This window comes from Phoenix dactylifera, chromosome 15 (genome assembly GCF_051530095.1).
Source record: "Phoenix dactylifera cultivar Ajwa chromosome 15, Ajwa_hap1_PhDact_Kaust_v1.1, whole genome shotgun sequence".
Classification (NCBI taxonomy): Eukaryota; Viridiplantae; Streptophyta; class Magnoliopsida; order Arecales; family Arecaceae; genus Phoenix; species Phoenix dactylifera.
This window is the reverse complement of record NC_143204.1, coordinates 14,935,005-14,959,257: the sequence shown is the minus strand read 5'-3', so window position 1 is coordinate 14,959,257 and position 24,253 is coordinate 14,935,005. Positions and strand designations below refer to the sequence as shown.

General features: G+C 36.0%; 1 protein-coding gene across 1 annotated transcript; it reads right to left on the bottom strand.

The window, feature by feature from the left end:
* Nucleotides 1-1,213: 1,213 nt before the first annotated feature.
* LOC103719791 (casein kinase II subunit alpha-2-like) lies at nt 1,214-23,804 on the bottom strand. The gene is made up of 10 exons (XM_008809190.5): nt 23,296-23,804; nt 19,940-20,069; nt 16,446-16,640; nt 13,768-13,925; nt 8,040-8,130; nt 7,830-7,895; nt 5,030-5,112; nt 4,809-4,872; nt 4,606-4,674; nt 1,214-1,462 (listed from the first exon to the last, which is right to left on the bottom strand). The coding sequence occupies exons 1-10, from the start codon at nt 23,379-23,381 to the stop codon at nt 1,406-1,408; spliced, it is 999 nt and encodes a 332-aa protein (XP_008807412.1). The 5' UTR covers nt 23,382-23,804; the 3' UTR covers nt 1,214-1,405.
* Nucleotides 23,805-24,253: the final 449 nt, after the last annotated feature.

Genomic DNA, 24,253 nt, shown 5'->3' with positions numbered 1-24,253 from the left:
AAAAATCAAAAAATAACATAAACAAAATTTATATTATAGAACTATTAAAAAATTTTTATATCAAATACCAACATTGCTCTTTAATTGCAGCATATATTAAAAAAAAAAACATGAATTATCTATTTTTATAAAAAAATTATATATAAATGCAGGAATACATAAAATTTATTAATATTTTAAATATTTCTAACAATGAAGTTCTAAAGATATAATTAAAAAACAAAATAAAATATATTTATTTAGATTTAATGATCAAAATTTGAAGTATTACAATATACCTGACTTTTTAACAACGTGAAAAGATATCAGTAAAATAAACTACCTATAAAAAAATAGCAATAGATATTACAGGTTACTAGTTTGAGCATTTGCTATGTGAGTAAAATCTCATTGGTTTGAATTTTTTAAGTGCAAAGGTTATTTAGAGAATTTTTTTTTATTGATATATGAACCCAGATTCAAAAAATCTTTGTAATCAGTAATAAGATCCAGGTCTGCTATGATTTTATAAGTAGATATTCAAATATAGATCTGACTGGACACCAGAATATCTATCTGAATCTTCGAAATGGATTGGATTTTATCAGACCCGTTCTCAACCCTACCTTCAGCATGTATCAAATGAAGCGCCGGTTAGCGTGGAACTTTTGGTGTGAGAGAGCAGCACTTTGTAGCACCATTCTATCAGAAGTACTCTTTTTTTTTTTTTTTGGCTACTTCAAACAACATGATTAGTAACAAATATACAATTTGGAACAGGACCCCTCGGTCGGCAGATTCACATTCCAGTATATCTTTTTCTTGTCCGCTCATAGACAGATGGAACTTGACGTTTGAGAATAAGAACAATTAAATACATTTCCAAAGACACAAATACTGCAAAATTAAGAGCCTGTTTGACATTGCTGTTGTTTACGTGCTTTTTACTCTACAAATTGAGATTGATATTAAAGATAGCATTTGCACAAAACTTTTGATATTCCTTGCTTTTATTGCTTTCAAAAATTCTAAAGATTTTACAAACAATTTCAAAAAAATAAAGGTTTCTCATGCATGTTCGGTCTAGTTCGCTTTTCTTCGGGTTTTTGGGAACAAGAACAGAAAATGGAAGCAATACCAATTAGGCTCTAATTTTTTCTGGCACAAATGGCTCATGTAGGAAAATTATCTCCTGATAAAGCCAGGAGTTAACACATGCGTTCAGACTAAAAGATGCAAAGAGTAACAAGCACACATTGAATGGTTCGAGAAAGTACAATATATCATAGGAGTGCAAGGGCCTGCTGTCAGCTAAGTGGTCATGACTAAAGCAAGACAACTTGTTTATATAGTATAGAGGTGCCCCAAATCAATGACAATGCCCATTCTTAAAATAACACAACCAAAATCACCTGCATCTCCACTACTAAGTGCGCATCCTGCTGTTCTCTACAGCCCTCACTTGAAGGAAATAAGGATGTGCCTGAACAATATGAAGAATAACATGTCAGAACACTAAAGTAGAATAAGAGAAGAACAAAAGCTGTACAACAATAAACAAATATTACTTTCTTTTTTCATTCTTGAGGATAGAATGCATAATCAGATATAAAAGAATGCTTCAACAAGATTGACCTCTGCTGCTCACCCAACTTATTTTTTCATATTTGGTACAATGGAAACTCCTTATAATGCAATTTCATAGCTTCCGAGATATAATCAAAAGTTTGCTTAACAATGCTCGTAAATTGTATATACATATGTATCCATCCAAGCAGGTAGGCATGTGTTGTACGATTAACTCATTACTCATTCTTCTAAAGACGAGATTAGGCGCCATTTAACAAGTTACCGCACATGTTAGGTGCAGGCATAGAGGGTAGGTCGAGATACAGCTTACCAAAGCGAAAAAAAAGGTTATGCAGACACTCATTTTGCCTCTAATATGATTTTCTTTCTATCAAAGTCACCCTTGTGCAACTAGAACCATAAAAAAAACTTCACTTTAGTCAAACAAGCATAATAGAGCATGAACAGTAAGTCTTAACTAGGGGATAGGGCGGGTTTCGAGCCCAACCCCAAAACTTTTTTGGCTCAAAGACCAAAATTTTTTTCAAAATTCTGGCCCAAACTTGAACTTGAGTTCAATCTGGCGCCCAATAGGGCTGGCCCGGAGAGTGGGGGGTCAGAGAGAGAACGGAGAGGGTAGAGAGAGAGATCAGAAGGTAGAGAGAGAGGGGAAAGAGATCAGACAGAAGGGAGAGAAGGGAGGCGAGGAGAGAGATCAAGAGGAAGAGAGAGAGCGAGGAGAGAAGAGAGAGGGAGAGAGGGGAGAGAGGAGAGAGATCGGATGGGAGAGGGGAGAGAAACATCAGGAGGGAGAGAGCATGAGGGGATAGAGAGAGCAAAGAAGAGAAAAGAGAGAGCAAGAGGTCGAGTTGGAATCAAGAGGGGAGAGATGAGAGGAGAGAGAGTGTAGTGAGGAGGGAGAGCGGAGGGGGGAGAGAGATTAGGGGGGAGAGGAAAGAGGGGAAAGATATCGAAAGGGAGAGAGGAGACTAGAAAGAGCAAAGTGGGGGGGGAGAGAGATCAAGAGGGGGAGAGCAGAGAGGGAGAAAAATCAAGTGGGAGAGCGACGAGAGGCAGGAGAGTGGAGAGAGAAAATACATGGAGAAAGAGAAGAGGGGAAAGATATTGAGAGAGGGGGGAGAGGAAAGAGCAGATAGAGATTGAGTGGGAGGGAGACAAGTGCTGAGAGAGCAGAGAGGAGAGAGAGAGAGAGTGGGGAGAGAGAGTCTAAGGGGGGATGAAAAACAAGGGATGGTGGGGTTTTCCTTAGGCTTGGTTCTAGGCTTGATCTTTGGATTGGGCCCAGACCGGGCCAAGCATTAATCCAAAGTCGGGCAGAAATTAATTTGAGCCCTACTTTTCATCCCCAACCTAACCTAATGCATCTTAGGCCTAGCTCATGGCCCCACCTCAAACCGGACCAAGCCCACTTCCAGCCCTAGTTTTAACCCATTAGGCTCTAGATTTTCTTTTGATATTATTTCTAATAGTAATACCTTCTCTCCCAAACTTATTCACATCCACACATCATACCTTTCTCAATCCTTCAATGCACCATGTTCTCCCATATAATGAACCTCTACAACTTTATCACAATTAGTAGTTGTCACTTCCATCTAAATGTAAACATTTACCTCTTGCCATCTTGATTATGGAACACATCTCTCCCTATATTTCCATCTCTAAAATCCTCATCTTACAGTAACCTCATCTTATGGTAACTGTCCATCTGTGACCAACTATATGGCCCATAAAATAATGTTCGAACTTATTGCAAATTTCTGAATTTTTTCTAAGCCTCATAAGCATATTCTATGTGGCCACCCTTTTATTGCACCTTTCTTGATTTATCTCTCATTATTCAGTACAACAGACCCATGAAGAAATATTAATCACAATAACAAAGAGGCCTCATTTAAATATATAAGTATATCGACACTAAACTCGCATACAAATAATCTGATTAATCTTTGGAGTTTGGACCCTTACCCTCCAAAGTTCTTCATACTGGAAAAGCCATCAACATGCAATAGTTGAAGACCTTGAAGACCAAAACTAGAGAGCATATTCAAATTCAACAAACAAACTATCAAATTTGGTGATCTTTATTCTTTCATAGGGTGCTTGAGAGACAGGCTACGATATTAGAGAATTCCTGAATGTTGACCAGAGAAACAGCTGGTGTATGTTGGAGGCTAAATGGTGCAGTATTTGTTATGGAGTTGGCTACAAGGGATACAGTAATTCTGTGAAAATGGGATTTGCAGAATTGTGCTATTCGGAAATCTTCACATTATAGAACTAGTGACCTCTCTTATCCATCATCCTGCTTTGCTCTTCCTCTGTGTCTCTCTTCTGCCAAACGGAAGGTTTCATGTTGGAACTCATACTCGTGCACAGGAAATCATAAAGCAGTAGATGAGCATTCACACATACCCACATAGTTTGCAGATAACTGCCCCAGGAGGTCATTAGCATGAACTTCATTACAAACTCCACCACCTAATCCTTTTGGTATCATTAAAATGGAAAGTCATAACACATTTAGATGATTACTCTTGACATTTCAATTGAATATTATTCAAGGTCCATTAATTGATTGTCAATTACCATTCATAGGTCAAACCAAAGACCATCCCCATCAATTACAATCTGTCTTAACCAAGGTTCGCCGTCTCAGTACCGAATCCCATAATAGTAATATCCTATTACAGTATTGGTACGCCCCCGTACCGCATACCGATTTGGTACTAGTATGGTACGGTATGGTGAGTGCACACTGGTACAGACCAGTATGGCAAACCTTGGTCTTAATCCTTGAGGACCACCTTCTTTCCATTAACTCATGTCATTTCAAAAGACTCATACATATTCTTGAATTGAGACACTGACTAAATAAAGTAACTTATTTCACAAATTACAAGTGTTATAGATGATATGATGTTAAACTAATATACTAGAGCTAGGCCATATTGGAGTTCCAGTCACAGCTAAAACGTTGTAAAGGCTTCACTAGGAAGTAAGTCTATTAAATGAAATATAAGTTCAAAATAATACCATTGCTTCTCGTGCTGTAAGCCTATCCTGGTGATCATAGCGAAGAAGCTTATCGAGAAAATCTATTGCCTGCATGCCAAGCCAGAGTCATGATGCAAATTGCAAACTAGTGAGGATGCTGATGATGATAAAAAGAACTAACAAATTAATTAAAAAATAAAACTCATTGCATCAGAATGCATGCCAAATGATATAATTATAACCTCTGGAGAAACAAGATGCTGATTGTCTGCATTGATAAACTTAGACCAAGGTTTCCTGCTGTGCCTGCAGAAAGTAAAGCAAGCATGACAATGACTAATGTGCTAGCCAGCAGCATCTTATCCTTCTTATTAAGTTCTTAGATAAGGTGATTGTCGCATGTAACCTACTATTATATAATTCTAGTATCGATTATAAATCCATATGTCACAAAAAAATGTACCTTCCAACAAGAGCTTCAAGCTGTGGATCAAGTTCCAAGCGATACTTATTTAAATAAGCATTTAGTTCATCTGTACCAAGTACCTGGAAAATTAAGTACAACATCAATAACTCATCAAGCGGTCACATAATACTATTGAATGCACTTAGCATGCTGATGTTGTGGCAAATGAACATTTACATTTGAATGGCATTCATAACCGGATTGGACTTTGTCCAATTCTCTCTCTCTCTCACACACACACACAATCACACATATACACACAAAAAAAAGAGTATAACATGACCAGTCTACTGAAATAGCATTCTTCTATTATTCCTTTTCTGTATTTGTAAGATGACTTTTGACGCCAAGACTTCCAGTTTTAGACATTGTTGTTGATCAACTGACTGACAAATAAAAGTAGCTCTAGATACATACCAACATCAGATACAAACAAGAGATGACATGAAACAGCCATATCCATTTTGTCATATGATCTATTGACATAGGAAATAAAACATTAATATCGACACTTAAGAATACTGCGACAAAGAAAAGATAATAAGTTAATGTAATAGTAAAAGATTGATTTAGGAGGCCAATGTTAGCACTTGGTTGAGATAGAGTCCCAGTGTATTGTCAAAATTTGATTATTATACCTTGATCCATAAGTAACCTGTATAGGTAAATTCCCATACTAACAACTGCCAATAAAGGTTAAGATTAAGGTGACTATCATAAATTACCATCAAGCATTGAAACTAATGTAAGTCAATGTTCAGGTCATATATTACTAAGCTCAACATAGTAAACTAGAAATTAACATGAAAAAAGTGTGTGCATGCGTGCAAGTATGCATGCACATACATGCATATAGTACATATACATTATATATATATATATATATATATATATATATATATATATATATATATATATATATATATATATATATATATATACGAGTTTGACTATACAATTTATGCTAACTCCTTGTAAAAGAAGTTAAATATTTTAAAATGAACAACAAGCAAATGAATGATAGGCAATTCAACTTGAATTAATACATTGCACCAGCATGGTAAAATATATGATAGGGTACATAAATTAAAAATTTACTTTATGGATCATGATATACACCTCTTAAAACATGGGAGGATTTAAATTCATTAGATTTTGATGATTAGATCATAGTAAAGCATAGTATCATTGTTCAACAGTTAAAAACAACCAAAACACATGAATTTTGATTTTTAAGCCTTTTTTTTATAAAGTATGTCATGTTCAACAGTTTGGATCTTGAATTTGGATAGCCAATCATTGATTTTAAATCATTAACTCTTTTTTTGAAGGAATTACCTAAAGCATATAGTCCAACTCATATACACATAGACACACACGCACACACATATGTACGTATATATGTGTATGTATATACCCAGGGGCGGCCCAATACATTTGGAGGCCTAAGGCGAATCCAATAGATGAGGCCTTTTTTTTAATAATAAAATTTTAAATAAGTATAAAATATTTTTTAAAAATGATATAAAAATAGATAGTAATCAAGTATAATATTTCAATAAAGATACACGAATCTAATAAGAATAGATAAGAAGTCTTTTCAATTTAATATAATTTTTGAATGAAAATATAGAAAAATAATTAACCTAAAAAAGGAGCCATGAAATTGATTAAATAACTGAGATAATGCTTAATAATACTTTTATTCTGTCAAGTAAGAGCAGAATAGGAAAAGATCATCCTATGGCACTTTTTATGGGAATTATGGTAAAGCAAGAGCAGAATTTGTCCAGGCCTTTTTTATAAAAGAAAGTAGGGGCATTATGGAAAATTCACTCGATCTAATTAATAAAAATCCCATCCCACCATTTTCCTTTCAAAGTGAGTACCCTTACTTGGTGAGTACCGAAGCAGCTACTGCAGCATCACATCACAGCAGCCATTCAACACCACCCCCCCCCCCCCCTCTTCCCTCCTTTTCTCTCTCTACCCTCCAAGAAGTCCATCTCCAATCCCCCTATCTTTCTTCCCGATGGCCCAGGTGGATCAGGAGTATTGTGAGGGAAGGAAAACCAAGACCAAAACCAAAAAAGAGAAGGGATGAAAGATAAGAGTGGCTTCAGGCGGGTATCAAGCCAACCAAATCCCTCCTCTCTCTCTCTCTCTCTCCCCCCCTCCATCCAAAACAAAACTACTGTCCCCAACTTCCCAAATTGCTCCTCTGCAGGCCAGAAAACTCTCCACCTCCCTTCCATCAAGGGAGAAGACTCGTAGCCAGCTCCTGTTTCCGTTTTAAAAGAGGCCTTTGCTTCCTTTTGATCACGGTGCCAAAAACTTCCCCCTCTCTCTCTCAATTTCTTTTCTCCCTTCACCTCCCGGGGCCTTCCATTGGCCCGGGGCCTTAGGCGACCGCCTCGATCGCCTAAGGCTCGGGCCGGCTCTGTATATACCCATATACACATACACACACACACATATATATATATGTATGTATGTATGTATGTATGTATGTATGTATGTATTTACGGATATATATGTACATACAAACACATGATGTATATGAACATACAAGCATGCAGGCATGCATACATACATAATACATGCATGCATTCAAACATGTACATATGTACTTATGTATATAAAGCAGAAGGTCACAGAGTTTCACCTAATGATCAGGAAGGAAAAAAACAATACGGATCTACAGAGGGAAAGATTGGAAGATCCAAAACTAAAAAAGTGGCATTTGCTAGAAATAACATAAATACAACAAGACCTAAAAAATCCAAATGATTTTTACCTTGGCAATTTTAACAAGCTGATCATGATTATCATGGCCATAGAAGAAGGGTTCCTTGCGAAATATCTGCAATCAAATAGCAGAGAATTGTCACCGCTCACCATAATCGAGAAGTCATGAATGGGCAAGAAAGAACAATCTAATAGCATTTAAGATAACTAAGGAACTAAGATAAACTTAAAAGCTTTGGGTAGCAGAGAAGCCACTTACCATTCCAGCAAACATGCAACCAAGACTCCACATGTCCAGGGAGTAGTCATAATCTTGCAAGTCAACAAGGAGTTCAGGCCCCTTGAAATACCTAATTTAAAAAGACAAAGAACATTAAGTAGTCAAGCATATGTATAATAGACCAAACATGAGCATTTGCCGCATCCACCTACAATCATGCCCACACATTAATAGCTATATATATATATATAGACCTTCATCCAGAAAGACTAAAGAGCCGAGAGAGTTAGCTGATGCATGACTTTGGCTATGACTTCGGCAACATATAACCTGAGAGACGCTATTTAATAACTTAATAAATATCATGTGAATTTCTTTAAAATATCATGCAAAAAGACTTGATGATTATTGTTCCTCTTAATATCAATATGATTAATTTGGTAATGGTCACATCTCTGTTCAATATAGCATACTTGTTATTATAGCTGATCTATGTAAATAGTGTTTACTCAATAAGTTCAAAAAAATATGAAGGTTATTAGAAGCAAGATCAGTTGCAACTGTTTGCTAGAAGTCATCAATCTTAATGCCTAACAAATTAAACCAAACAAATCCTAGCAAAACAATAGAGAAGCTGTACAAAAATAGAATATGCACCTTATGCTAAGAAAGCAGCATGAGCACAAAAATATATACCAATCTGAAGCAAAAGCAAGTATAGCAAGTACAGTGCAAACAAAATATAATACCAACAAACATGGTTCGCCGTACCACCCCAAACCATTCAGTTCAAGGCATACAGAATCATACTGAGGGAGAGCCAAGACAACTTTCCATTTTGGTTCGAAATAGAGCTCGAACCACTCCGAACCATATGGTATGCCTCGATTCGGCCTGGATTGCCCAACCCCCAACCCCCCTCGAATAAAGGAGTTGGGAGGCGAAGAAGGCCTCCCATGACTACTTAGCCCCTCTCTAACCCCTTGTTTCTAAAAATCATGAAAAGTTGATACATTTCGCCGATCTAAGCCAAATCTAGCATGAAAAATAGGTAATGGCCCTCTCACTCTCTTTCTTTTTCCTTTTTTTCTTGTTTTGAGGTTGAAAGCTGGCAAGAAAATGAGAAAATGAGGGGAGATAAACTATGGATCTATAATGATCTAGCAATTCTACCTAAATCATAATTTTTCTTTAACTCTGTAATTTTTTAAATTAAAAAATATATTTTTGAATTAAAAAGTAATAAAAAATAAAATAATAACCAAAAAAGTGTAAATTAGTAACATTTTTAGGGATGTGCTTGCTACTCTCTATCAAAATTTGGTACCAATTTATTTAAGTTTGGGCACAATCATACATATAGAGGCACAAGCCAAAATTTGAATAAATTTAAAAAATAAGTAACCTTTTGCGCATATCCATGGGCTGAGAAAAATACAAGTAGCATCCCTGCTATGGTGCTACACTGATACGAACTCAAATTAATTTTCTAAATATTTTTATATTTAAAAATACTTTTAAATCAAAAATTATTAAAAAATATTTAAATAATACAAAAATAATAAAATAGGTATTATGTATAGATAATTCAAAAGTATTTTCTAAAGTAGAAAACTGATTTTTTGCATTAAAGTAAAATTTCACCGATTTTAAATAATTAATTAAATAAAGATAATATAAGATAAACATATAGCTAGCATCCCTAGTAGGGTTCTACATTATTCTGAATTAAAATAAAGCCACCATCCCTCGATATTTTCTAATTAAAAATTAATTTATTAGATAAAAATTAATTAAAAATATTTAATGAAATCTAAAAATATTTAAAATTATATTAAATATAGATAATGTATCCAAATTGGTTTTCACATCACCGATGAGTTTCAGTTAACTCATGCCACACCAGATAGGAACCATAGTATACAACTTGATAGAGCCCATAAAGATACCATTGCATAAGGAGACAATCCATCAAGGTTGTTCAAAACATGACATTGCTATGTGTAGATGACCTGGCATATGGAGTAGGATTCCTGGACGTATCTGGAGCCGAGCCGTACACTGGATCCTATTCCACACCAACTAGGTATGCCTATATGGGTATGGATGGGGTTCGTTTGAGGCATCATATTCGAATGGGTACTATCCTTCACAACCTTGAAACTGAACATTGTTCATAAGAGATATTGTTATATTTTCAGGTTAACAAGTAATACTATGTTAAAATGAGCTCTCATACAAATATAAAAGAGAATAATTTATTTTCTTCTTTTATTTATTTATTTATTTATTTATTTATTTATTTCTAATTTTTTTTTTTTTACATTTGTGTGAATGTTATTATATAAATATTTTAAATACCAACAAAATATTTATTGTGTAATATCTCAGCTACCTGCATGCTACAGCTACTTTTTTAAAACTTCATTCCTAGCGGTCACTGATGATCCCAATGGAGTTAAAATGATACAAGACACATCCATACCACCTCTAGAAGATGGGCAAAGTGACTTCTAATACCTGGTTTCAGTGCAATTTCATCTATGTTACATGGACCCAGATCTGTGTGTTGGCTGCAGGGGCGTGTCCAAGCACCAGACCCTTTCAATATCAAGGAATTCCTAGAGAGTTGTATTCAAGTGTCACCCTAATGTTCATGTCTAAAGTGTTATTTACAGGCACTTCAGGCTAAGGCAAAGGAACCATAATATTTCATGTTTAGTCCTTGAGCTCCCACTCTTGGTTCTGAAGAAAACTGATTTTCAATTTTTCCTTGGTAAGAAGACCACTCAGACTCTAATATTGAAATGCTCCACGCCCTCTCCCTCAACACACCCTCCTCTCCCAAGTGGTTCCGTTTGGCAATGTGAACCACCTCCCTCCAGCTTGACTCATCTTTATAATCACTCATGACATTCTTTGATATTGTGAAAAGTCGCTAATTTCTCAATCCAGCTAGGCTTTTTGATGCTATTCAGCTATTCCCTGTTCCAGTGCACAATAGAACTGGACCTTTTTTCTTGGGCTAAGTCATCCAAATCTGAGTCCACCTAGTTCATCTATTGTCTGCCAAAGTATACCCTTTTATGGCCAGTTGTTTGTAGCAATTTTTGAATGGTGAAAAAATGATTTTTAGTGAAAGAAGCCTATATACCCTCTTTTCCTCATGCTCCCTCTTCTTTTCTTTTTCTTGTTATTCTTTTTCCTATTTATCTCTATTTTCTCCCAATTCCCTCTCTTTATCTAAATTCTTTTCTCTTCCATGACAACATACAGAAGTACATAATACATTATTGTTGTCTATCATTGCTGTGATGATCCGACTACCAGAAGTCAGCTTCATTTAACAAAAGTCAAACCGTCAAAGGCTTGAGGTTGCAGCAGCATTAAGGAATAAGGAGAAAACTGGCAAAGGAGAGCTTCAAATGGAGCAGGAAAGCAGACTTACGTACAACAAGGTTTTAAAGATTCTAGGAAGGAGAGAGGAAGTCAAGGGGCTGCCGTATGCCTAGGCACCTAGATGGGCGCCAAGAGTTCAAAACGATCCAAAAAATATAAATAAATTCTTAAGATTACAAAACAAAAAGAATGTGAAAAAAACATTTGCTAGATATTAATCCCATCTATATTCAAACATGATACAAACATTAGATAAACTTAAGGAGTAAGAATACCAGATAATTTCTAGCTTTCACACTTTTTTCCTAAATATTCTTGAGTGGCAGCTGTAGTAAGCATCATGGGTCGCAACCCGAATAGCAGCCACCATGGGCAGCAGTCATAGCAACAGCAAATGCTGCAGCTGATGGTAGTCACACCAGTTTAGCATCATCTCAATGATAGCAACCCCGATGGTAACAAAAAGGAATTCTTATGAAGCTGTATTCAAATGTCACTAATGTTCATGTGTTAGTTACAGGTACTTCAGGTTAAGCCAACCGTCCATAATATTTCATGTTTAACCCTTGTTGAATTCCCAATCTTGGTTCTGAAGAAAACTGATTTAAATTTTACCTAGCTTAAAGACCACTTAGCCTCTAATATTGCAATGCTCCATACCCTCTCCCTCAGCACACCCTCCTCGCCCAAGTGGTTCCATTTGGCAATGCAAACCACCACCCTCCAGCTTGACCCATCTAATATCCACCTTTATAATCACTCGTGACATTCCTTGCTATTGTGAAAAGCTGCTAATTTCTCAATCCAGCTAGGTTTTTTCGATGCTATTCAGCTATTCTCTCTTCCAATGCAATCGAAACATTAGAATCGGACTTTTTCTTTGGACTTAAGTCATCCAAATTTGAGTCCACCTAGTTTATCTATTGTCCACCAAAGCATACTCTTTTATGGCCAGTTGTTTGTAGCAATTTTTGGATGGTAAAAAAAATGATTTTTAGTGAAAGAAGGCCTTATACCCTCTTTTCCTTTTCTTATGCTCCCTTTTCTTTTGCCTATTTCTTGTTATTCTTCTTCCTATTTCTCTCTATTTTCTCCTAATTCCCTCTCTTTATCTAAATTATTTTCTTTTCCACGATAACATACAGCAGTACAGAATACATTATTGCTGTCTATCATTGTTGTGATGACCTCAAACATGATACAAACATTAGGTAAACTCAAGAAGTAAGAAATACCAGATAATTTCTAGCTTTCATACTTTTTCCTAAATTTTCTTGAGTGGCAGCAGTAGTAGACATCATGGGTTGCAACCTCAATACCAGCCATTAGGGGCAGCAGTCATGGCAACAGCAAATGCTGCAGCTGATGGTAGTCACACCAGTTAAGTATCATCCCAATGATAGCATCCCAGATGTAACAAAAAGGAAGAGAGAGAGAGAGAGAGAGAGAGAGAGAGAGAAGGGAAGGGAAGAGAAAAAAAAAATACTAGAGTCGCCAGCCTTCGGTGCCGGCAAAGCCGCCACCCACTACTGACCCCTCTTTCTCTCTCCATCTCCAATCTCTTGGCTGCTGTTAGGGTTCGGGTGAAAATAAGATGCGGAGAAAGGGGGAATCAGGAGTGTATGAAGAATCAGTTTAATGCTTTAACTGGGTCTAAGTGCTCACAGAAATATCTAGACAATCCAGCAATTATGAGCATCTAAACTCACTTTTGTGCCGTCATGACCCTTAGACTGCATCACAACTAGAGAATATTCATCTTCTAATGTAATATGAAAATGATTCTGCTGAGTAACAAAGCCATCTCAGAAGGATCGGTTGATATATTTTGATATGTTAACAATTTTAAGTCATAATTAAAAAACAGTAAAATCAATGATTTTTGGCATGGTTCCTAAACAAATAATTTGTCAACTCATCCAACAATCACTTCTTGACAAGTAAATCACACTGTCCTCAGTCTTGACATATCCATATGTTTAGATAGATTGCTATACACCCACCTTCTATGACCAGATTTCCTTCTCGTACTTTTATCTGAAACAAATAATTGAAGTGCCTCAAATCTCTCTTCTCCCAATACCCATTGGACACTAAAGAAACAGTAATCTGGTTGATGATGATGTCAAATGAAATATTTATATATAAATCATTTATAATAAAGTTAAATGAGAAAAAAAAATGATTGCTTCGTTGAAGTTGTGCAAGTAGATTGACTACTCTTTTAAGGAAAATCCATGGAATAAGCACTGGAATGTAGAGTTGTTGAGAAACAAAAAACCTAGTCAAGTTGGAGTGAAAGGCAATGGGCAATTGACAAACAAGAAAGCATTAAGGCATGAGAAAAGCTCCATTTAGTCACAATTACCTTGAAGCCACACGAACATTGTACTCCTTTCCAGGATGGTAGAATTCTGCAAGTCCCCAGTCTATTAAGCGAAGTTTACGAAGTTCATGATCGATCATAACATTGTGAGGTTTGACATCTCGATGCATTATTCCTTGTGAATGGCAGTAATCTAATGCCTGAGGTCATAAGAGATTAATTTTGAAACATTTTGAAGTCAATAGCAAGAGAAATAATCTCAACATCTTCAAGTCGAAAGTGCTGCAACTAAAAGGTTGTCATGATAAGCTTTCCTAAACTCTAATAACAGCTGCAAACAAGAATTCTTAGGGATGTTTATATAAAGGAAACAACACAATGCAGAATCAAAAGGGTGGAGGGAAGAAGGTAATTTAACTGACAACAATTAAGAAGTGTAACCATTTGTAACAAACACCAATTACAGCAGTGTAGGCAATACGTACTTCTGCATGTAACCAAAAATTCATCTGTAGAAACTTGTGAACTAGCACGTCTAGCAGTTCAATCCAGCATTCGAAGATCAGTTGAGTGAGAGAGGGGGGAAAACACGACAATATTCTCATGGACAACAAAACCACCAAAAATAACATGGAAATGTTCAGCTGTTGCAGTAATACAATGAAGTTAGCTTAAAGCTAACTCCCATTAAACACAATATAATTAGTGCCATTTATTATAGATGGGACTTGTAAGAAGTACTCAGAAATCTCATGCGTAGAAATTTTTGAGAAAAAATTTGGAAGAGGTTGTGGTGACAATAGTTTCAGCCTTAATAGGAACAATTGTCAAGAATGGTTCCATGACCTAATTGATAGTTGAGATACGTCTGGATGCTTACGCTTATGGTAACTCATTGGATACCAAAATAAAAGACGAGTAGATAAAATGGAACATTTTTCTTTAGATTAATTCTTTTTTTTTTTGACACTAAAGGGAAAGAGTAGTATCAATTATGTCCCATAAATGATATTATTAGCCGATATACCGGCTTAGTACTTTACAGAGGAGCATCTTTGCTTTGGCATAGAGAGGACAAATACCACTTCACCTGATAGTGTTTACACCTGGACATCGTTTAAAAGGCTTATTTGAGACTCACATTGCCTCATGCACCAAGACAAGACTCTATAGAAACACCTCGAGACTCTTAGGCAAGGCTTTAAGATGTGCAGGCTATCAAACTAAGATTTTCATGGAAGGCGCATTCATTTACATTTATATTATACCTTATATGCGAGCAAACAAGCTAGGCTTTTTACAATTACTAAAATGAAATAGAAGAGAAGAAACGGATTTCAGTTTTATATTTCTGTAAGAAGTTCTCTGTGAACCTAAATCCAAAACCTGGGTACAGCAAGAAATGTTACTGTATGCTTTGCACAGTACTGGCGTGTAGAATGCAAACTTAAATCCAAATCCTGTGGACAATAAGAATTATTACTGTATGCTACCCAGTATTGGCATTTAGAATGTGTGATCTGTACAAAATTTCATATTCGTGCAAATATTAACTGGGATTAACAATGCATATTTTTATCTGCATTCTTGTCACATTATTTTTTCACACCTTTTAAACCTCATTAAAAAAAAGTGAGATTTATATGTCCTGCCTTAAACTGAGTTTCTCGGATATTTTTTCATCTCGTTATTATTTTTACCAAACTTTTCCCTTCTTGCATGTTAGCATACAAGAGAGGAAAAGAGACTGCCCCTTATTAATGAAAGCCTTGTAGACCCAAAATGGTTCATACCATTGTTAAGCCTTTAGTTAAGATGCTTCTAATCTGCACCAGCTGGTTATTCCGGTGAATTGGGTGCATACCAGTTCATGGATGAAACCATACAGGTTATGGTCTTGTGAATCAGTGCCCTGGTAGTTTTTGATTTGAGACATATTGGATCTGAAATTGCTAAATTGCTACAAACAACCAACAAGTAGCACTATTTTCTCACAGGTTTTGCAGGTATATAAACCTTGCATCACTAAATTGATTTCTTGTCAAGTTTTATTAAGGAATAGAATGCCTTATTTTATCTCGACATATCACAGTCTAACAAAAATGTTTACAAGAATATTATAGGATAATAGGATTGCTCTAAAAGAAGCATAATGTACGCTTCCTCTTGATCAGTATTCAGACAAAATATGATCTGCAATTGCAAGATGATACACTAAATCAAATGTTACAGGTGAAATTATGATGGAACATCTTTTCTATAATATCATCAAACATGTTTCAGATAACTTAAACAGAGCAAGTAAAAAAAACCAATAGAATGGAAGATGAAATGGGAGCTTGCAAGAAGCACATCACAACATTGAGGTCAAAAGGCACCAGGAAAATGAAGGATAACAATGCACATACTACAGTTTCCAATGTTTCGAAATTGAAAACTAGTTCAGAGGTCTTAAACATGCTATTAAGCAAAAAACCATGTGGCACGAATGGCCAGCTGTGTGCTTAATCTATCTCCTTGTAAGGCTATACGTAACGTCCTGGCCAATTGTGATTTGCAAAAACGATCATTTCTCCTAGTTGGATTTGGCATTTTTCCTTTTAATGTAAGCATATATGTAGAATATTAATATTCATAACTCATGTCACTATATTGTACACAAACAAGCACATGATGAAACACATATAAACATAACAGGGAAAAGTGAGTTAAAAATGAACCTTGAGAAGTTCATATATGTAGTAGCGTATGTCATAATCCGTCAGCGTGGGATATAAAATTTTGAAATCTGTACTGTTCACATATTCAAATATTAAGCTAGGAGTTTTTGAATGCTGATCTCTGACAATATCAAGAAGCTTCACAACATTTGGACCACCACAGAGGTTCTGAAGTATTTTAATCTCCCTCTTTATCTGCAAAAGGTGGCAACAGAGATTATTTGTAAGAACATCAAAGGCAATCCAGTTTAGCCAAATGCAGTCATTATTGTTTTCCCCGTAATTCCAACAACTGAGAAACAGTGCCAGCAGTGTGCAAAAATCATTCGTATAACGAAAGCATGCTAAAAAAAATTGAAAACTAAAGAACTTATTGTCACGCAAGAAGAGTAAGACTGATTATTAGTGCTAGATGCAAATTCTTTGTGATCAACTGGCATTAGGGCAGAAATCGGATCGAATACGGATCGCATATTACTATATCAGTATATCCATATCTATATTTGTTCTATTTGACGAATACAGATACGGATACGGATGTTAGTCAGATGCAAAAATTCATAACCATATTTGTTTTAAAAATAACACAGATACAGAAATTGTGGATATAAATATTGATATAAATTGGATAATTAAATTTATAACCATAGAATCAAAGATATTATTAAGTGGATGATAAATTAAGTTAATAATATGTTAATACAGTCATTTATTTTTCTTAAAAGTTCATGATAAATTAAATAGGATTACAAATGAAATCGGATATTTGGATACAGATCAGATACTATCCATATCCATTTTTTTTCGACGGATATAGATCCGGATAAGTCGGATGCTCAAATTTCTATACATATCTGAATAGTTTTGGATAAAAAAACAGATTTGGACATGGATTTGGACGGATATTATCCGATCCACTTTCACTCTTAACTGGTATGCAACCATACAATCCAATCTTCTTTATTTAAATATTTTGCCAACCAAGGCACTAGATATGAAGAAAATATATTTTCAATAGGTTCAGTATGTAGGAGCTAAGAGAGCTCTGAGATTGGAGAATGAATCTTCCCCCACCCCAGAAATGGGGTGGGAATAAAGCTAGAATTAGAGGTGCTACTGGAATTCAAGAGACTCATGATGTAAAGTACCCACTCAAAAAGGGTTGACAGCTGAAGAATAAATTAAAACTTCTATCATCTCTTCTGGTCCTCTAAACATCATAAACAGGTTATAGCTAGGATAGAGGGGAGGGGATAAAAAGAGAAATATTCAGATAAGCAAATTTTTCCCATCTAGCTAAAAAGATTATATTCAAAGTGCTTGGAAAAGGGGGAGGGGAAAGCCAATAATAATAATAATGAAGATAATAATATAGTCTTGCTCCTGATGTTACTTCATTACCATTTTAACCATAATGTGGTCTGTCTCAATTAAGCATTAAAACTATGACCATGCTAACTTGGGAATAACCACGTCTTAATCAGATACTGTAAAATGGACAGTCAAAATGTTCACAGCAGTTATCCATCAAATTCTTTGTGATCAACTGGCATTAGGGCAGAAATCGGATCGAATACGGATCGCATATTACTATATTAGTATATCCATATCTATATTTGTTCTATTTGACGAATACAGATACGGATACGGATGTTAGTCGGATGCAAAAATTCATAACCATATTTGTTTTAAAAATAACACAGATACAGAAATTGTGGATATAAATATTGATATAAATTAGATAATTAAACTTTATAACTATAGAATCAAAGATATTATTAAGTGGATGATAAATTAAGTTAATAGTATGTTAATACGGTCATTTATTTTTCTTAAAAGTTCATGATAAATTAAATAGGATTACAAAAGAAATCGGATATTTGGATACAGATCAGATACTATCCATATCCATTTTTTTTCGACGGATATAGATCCGGATAAGTCGGATGCTCAAATTTCTATACATATCTGAATAGTTTTGGATAAAAAAACAGATTTGGACATGGATTTGGACGGATATTATCCGATCCACTTTCACTCCTAACTGGTATGCAACCATACAATTCAATCTTCTTTATTTAAATATTTTGCCAACCAAGGCACTAGATATGAAGAAAATATATTTTCAATAGGTTCAGTATGTAGGAGCTAAGAGAGCTCTGAGATTGGAGAATGAATCTTCCCCCACCCCAGAAATGGGGTGGGAATAAAGCTAGAATTAGAGGTGCTACTGGAATTCAAGAGACTCATGATGTAAAGTACCCACTCAAAAGGGTTGACAGCTGAAGAATAAATTAAAACTTCTATCATCTCTTCTGGTCCTCTAAACATCATAAACAGGTTATAGCTAGGATAGAGGGGAGGGGATAAAGAGAGAAATATTCAGATAAGCAAATTTTTCCCATCTAGCTAAAAAGATTATATTCAAAGTGCTTGGAAAAGGGGGAGGGGAAAAACAATAATAATAATAATAATAATGAAGATAATAATATAGTCTTGCTCCTGATGTTACTTCATTACCATTTTAACCATAATGTGGTCTGTCTCAGTTAAGCATTACACTGAGACCATGCTAACTTGGGAATAACCACGTCTTAATCAGATACTGTAAAATGGACAGTCAAAATGTTCACAGCAATTATCCATCAAATCAAGTGGTAATAATGATCTTGCTATAGACATTGTTTTCTTATCTTCCCCTTAACAAATCCACCTGGTAATCATCCATCATCCATGGATCAGAATGGTGTAAAAATGTAGGTGCAGGTGCAACAGAACTTGAGAAGGTAACTGGCTGCAACTTAGCTAGTAGAGCATAACACGTGTTCAGTCATGGATGTTAAAACTTTAAAGTACTTACTTTACAAAAGAGTTTAACTAGCCGTATTTTATATAATCTAGTATTGTGGAATCACAAACATATCACCATTGCACGCCTGAACATCAGTTCCCAAGTTAGAATGGTTACTAGACGGCTGTTAAAGGTAGTCAATTTGAGAAAGTGCTAATTGATACAATATATTATGCTTTGATTTTGGTTAATAACTTTATGGATGATTTAAAATGATACCGGGATGATGTCAGTTCATTTCATATATCTAGATTCTTGAATTATCATTCAGCAAAAATAAAGTGATGCCCGTGATTCATAGCACCAGTTTCAGTACCTGTAGGAGTACCATGCTGGTACAGTGATGTGTCGGTTCATGGTACCGACACTCAATATGCCCCTCAAACCTAGTATTGGTTTGCTACTGATACAGTACAGTATGCACGGTACCAAGAAGTATGGTCAGGAAACCATGTTCCTACCTTTCTCTCCTTGTCAAGTCCACTTATTAGTATAGCTTGTATGTGATTCTGTTAACTTTATCACTCTTAATATCAAAAGCATGCAATCAATATAAGCAAAACGAAACAGAAAAAGACAACTGCTTACTAGATTATATTGGTTTCCAGACAGAATGATTACATATTAATACATGTATTAATACCTTCTTCTTCTTAACGGGCTTAAGAATCTTGATGATGCATCGCTCATTGGTGGATACATTTATACCTTCAAAGACCTCGCTGTATTTTCCTCTCCCAACTTTCCTCACAACCTCATAAACGTCCTGATCACTGGGGGGAAGGGGGGGAGAGAGAGAGAAACTTTAACTATTTGATCACAACTATTTTAGCTTTCTATAATTGCAGACTATTTGTAGCATGCAGTTAACTAAAAATATCATAAATAAATGGACTCACGCAAAATGCCCTATAGGCAAACAGTGCAGCTCAGTGAAACATTTATTCACTAAAAAGAAAACATATTTTGCAATATCATTTCATAGCTAACTCAAAAGTTCCAGATACTAAGAGCCATAAGTGCCCAAAAAAAAATTATACTGGTATCAGAATAGAGAAAAAATGTAATAAGTAGAGTATCATAGCCATTTCTGCATAACTGCTTCTAACAATTTTGATGTGTGTAACATCCAAAAATTTTGCATTATACAATTCTACATTACTGAAATATAACATCTTTAAGAAGTTAAGAATCAATAAAGCACTTAGAATCATCCAATATAATTTTTTTCTTATTCAAGCATCCAAAATAATCTGAACCGATGAAAAAATTACTTATCAAGCATAACATCTATATGCTGTAATCCAAAATACAAATTACAAGGGGGGAAATTGACGAAAATGTTTACTAATAACCTCACCGAGGCTCTTCACTTCTAGAGACCTTGCCAAAAGGCTTACTACTGATAGATACTCTTTTTAATTAGCAAATGAAATGTCACTGATATAAAGGGAAGGACAAAACACAACATGCTGACTCTCTAGCATGATTGGTACCAAGTCTATTCATATTCAGAGACTAGAGCTGGTAAAACACCAATTTCATGTTACTAAAAAGTTGATCCTTAGCTCTATTATTGCAGCCTATTGTATAGTGACAGGAATTTAGAAAATATTTTGCTACAGGTTCCACATGTGGATTGCTGGGTGGCAGGGAAACTGGAAAACAAGGAGGACTTACAAATGAATACTTAGACAAAGAAGATATTACTTCAAATACCGTATTCTCACTCTCTTTAGTTCAAGAGGGCTAGCATTTTTCAGAAGAGTGATGGTAAAAGGACTTGTAATATAACTTTATTTTCTCCATGTTCAATCTGTTTGCCCTGTTTTACTGAAACATTGAGGTACATATATTCTTCAATTTTCCAAATTTAATGGATTGTATTGCTTCAATAAGTAACAACAGAGTACTCCTAACCAAGATTCGCCGTCTCGATACCGAACCCTGTGCCGGTGCCATACTAGCCAGCATTGGTACGGTATGGTACGAAATTTTTTTTGCGTACCAACACTCGGTACTTCATCCATATGGGTACCAGTACTGAACCGGTACAGTACGGTATACCCCATACCGGCCTACGATACATCTTGTACCATCCGGTTCGGGCCAATACGGCGAACCATGCTCCTAACCACTATGAAGGATTTCCAGTATGAAATCAAAGAAGACATATACATCTAAGTTTGTTAACTTCAAAGTATTAAGTTCAGAATTTGTAGTTACTATTGCATGTGTCATGAGGCTCCATATTTCATTAGTAAGAAATATATTATAGGGTCAAAAGCAATTTCACAGTATGCAGTAACATGCCTATGAAAAGAATAAAAGTTTCAGAACTTTGAAAAGGATATAAATAAGGATCTGTTTGGTTGCTGAAAAATGAAAGAAAAGAAAGATAAATCAGCAGAAGAAAAAAAATGATTGGAAAGAAAAAGAAAATTGAGTGTTTTCTCATGTCTTGTTAAAGTAAGAGCAAAAGTCATTGAGATAGTCGTTCGACATGGTTAACTTAGCGTGAGAAACTCCCTTGTTGTCATTTTCCCTCAAAATTGCTACTTTTTCTAGAAGAAAATTTTCAGACTTGCTGTAGAAACTTTTGACCCTGTATTTTCTCTTTGAAACAATATCTTGTTTCAAATGCACAAAAACAATGCAATAAAATGGAACATCTTCAAGTAAAGGTTTTCTGAAGGAGAGAAGGTTAAGAAGGTATATCATCAGTTGGTTGACCAGGAGACAACATTTGTCTCCTGGGGTGAGAACAACAAAACTCCAAAGTATGAACTAAAAAGCTGTCTGGACAGCATGAATTAAAGAACTGTTTGGACAACAAACTAACTTATCTATATGATTTCTCCCACTTGAATGGGAAGGGGTGAAGAGAAGCTAGAAAGTTCAAAGAAAATAATTGGGAGGGGCCATGAGAATTTATAGATCTGACAAACCAATAACTTCTGAGGCACCAGAAATTATTCTTCTGAATGGTTTCCAGCATCCGAAACCTAAGGGTCATAGGACCAAGGATATCCGATGACTCCCTTGAACTTCTTTCCTCCTTTTGTTTGTGCATATAGCATCAACCACTGGAATCGGATATCTCACGGACAGGACAATCAAGCATCCAAACAGTACAAAGTATCTAAAATAAGTTGTATACTTGCTTTTGCAATTTAACGAAAAGCAAAAGGCATACGAAGCATTGACGAAGGACCTTAACTAGAAAAGAAGCATTACTGAAAGTGGGAAAGTGACCGTCAACTTCAAAAACTTATCACACTTCAAATTCATTGAAGCATTATTTGAAATCTGTAACCCTTCGCAGTTTGTGCAACATATTGAAGCTTTGTCCTCTCAAAGATATACATGTATAGGGTTCACATATATTTTGATGATTTTCTCCATCATCTCTTTGAAAATCAGAAAATAAGAGCAATAGCTATAGTGAAAAAAGGAGTGATGAGGCACCAAATAAACTATAATTCCATGTTATATATATTCAAACTGGTGCATGCATAATCAGAGAAGCACGAGTGAATGTTTCATTGGGGAACAGCTTAAACACCATAATTTCAAAACAATTGCAGATTCTAGCAAGCTAAACAAATATAAAGAGAGAATCTACATGACTAGCAAGAAACTCTCTCTTTCCATAACTCAGACCTCTCTAACAGTTTAACTTTCCGTCCAGAATTCGCTTCCTTAATCAGCACACATTATCGCCTTCTTTCGCATCAATTGAGACAAAAAAAAAAGGGAAAAATAAAAAGACATAGCGACCAAATAACATCCAGACATCGACGGATTACGTTTTTAGATTATTAAAACAAGGCGGCGGCTCAGCAGCAAATTCTTTGGGGAGAAGAATCAAATCCAATCCAATCCATCGGACAATTCAGATCACGCCGCACAGCTAAAACTGGATCAGACCGATAAAAAAGATCGCAGAAGTGAACACCATAAGCTAGGGCTACGGTGGTTCCAGAAATCCGATCTTACCCCCACTGGACGGTGAGGGACTCGTAGTCCCAGTAGTCCTTGGGGCGGTGGACGTTGATGTCGGCGTAGACACGAGCCTTCGACATGGCGGCGCCGCCGGGCCCCTTCACCCAACCGCCGCTCGGATCTTCGCGCAAGAGGGCGAGAGAGAGAGAGAGAGAGAGAGAGCGAGCGAGCGAGCGAGCGCGAGAGTTTCTCCTACCGATCGACAGTATTGGAGAAATTATTACCCGGGGGGCGAGGGCGGAGGGGGAAAGGTAGTGGGGAGGGGGCGGCTGGGCACGTCGCGGAACAGAGCGCGCCCACGGGATCCCCACGATTTCGTGGGCGTGCCTCGCTGGGATCGTCGCGAGGGTAGCTGTCTTCTGTTATGTGAGGAGATTCCAATTCCGGAAAGAAACGAAGACCAATAATTGTCAGCGCCGGGAGCCATCCATCAGAATGCCAAGTGATGATGCGTATATGCGGCTGCTTTTGTTTTGCCCGTCTGTCTATGCTCAATGCTCAACGTTTTCTTACCGACCGCAATAAGCCATCCTATAGAAATTAGCGAATCAATAGCAATAAGCTAGTTTAAAGAGGCTCATAAAATACGTCTCAAAAAACTGTATAGAGCAGAAAACTCAATTAACCGAATTTAGAAGCTAACATTTTATCTCTCCCAACAATAAGTTTAGCCAGAACATTTATAACACAACCCAAATAACCTTCACTTATAGGTATCTAAGTATATTTCTCTCTTTAGGACTTCCCTCTTACATCGCCGAGCCATCACCCTTATGGGTTGGAAACTTGGCGTTAGTATTTGGATCCAGATTGGCTCCTTTTAGTTCTCAGGTTAGCAGCCAAAATGTTTGAGGAAAGAAAAGAGTCCAATCATTGGGGCTTGTTCCTTGTTTTTTTTTTGACGAGGTTATATGTTGTATTTGGACTTAAAAGACTTTATGGACTATAATGG

Excerpts from the sequence above, each read along its gene's own strand:
- LOC103719791 (XM_008809190.5), bottom strand. The coding sequence starts at position 23,381 with ATGTCGAAGGCTCGTGTCTACGCCGACATCAACGTCCACCGCCCCAAG. Across the intron at positions 20,070-23,295 it reads TCCCTCACCGTCCAGTGGGG|TGATCAGGACGTTTATGAGG; the intron begins GTAAGATCGGAT and ends CCTTCCCCCCAG. Across the intron at positions 5,113-7,829 it reads AGCTTGTTAAAATTGCCAAG|GTACTTGGTACAGATGAACT; the intron begins GTAAAAATCATT and ends TTAATTTTCCAG.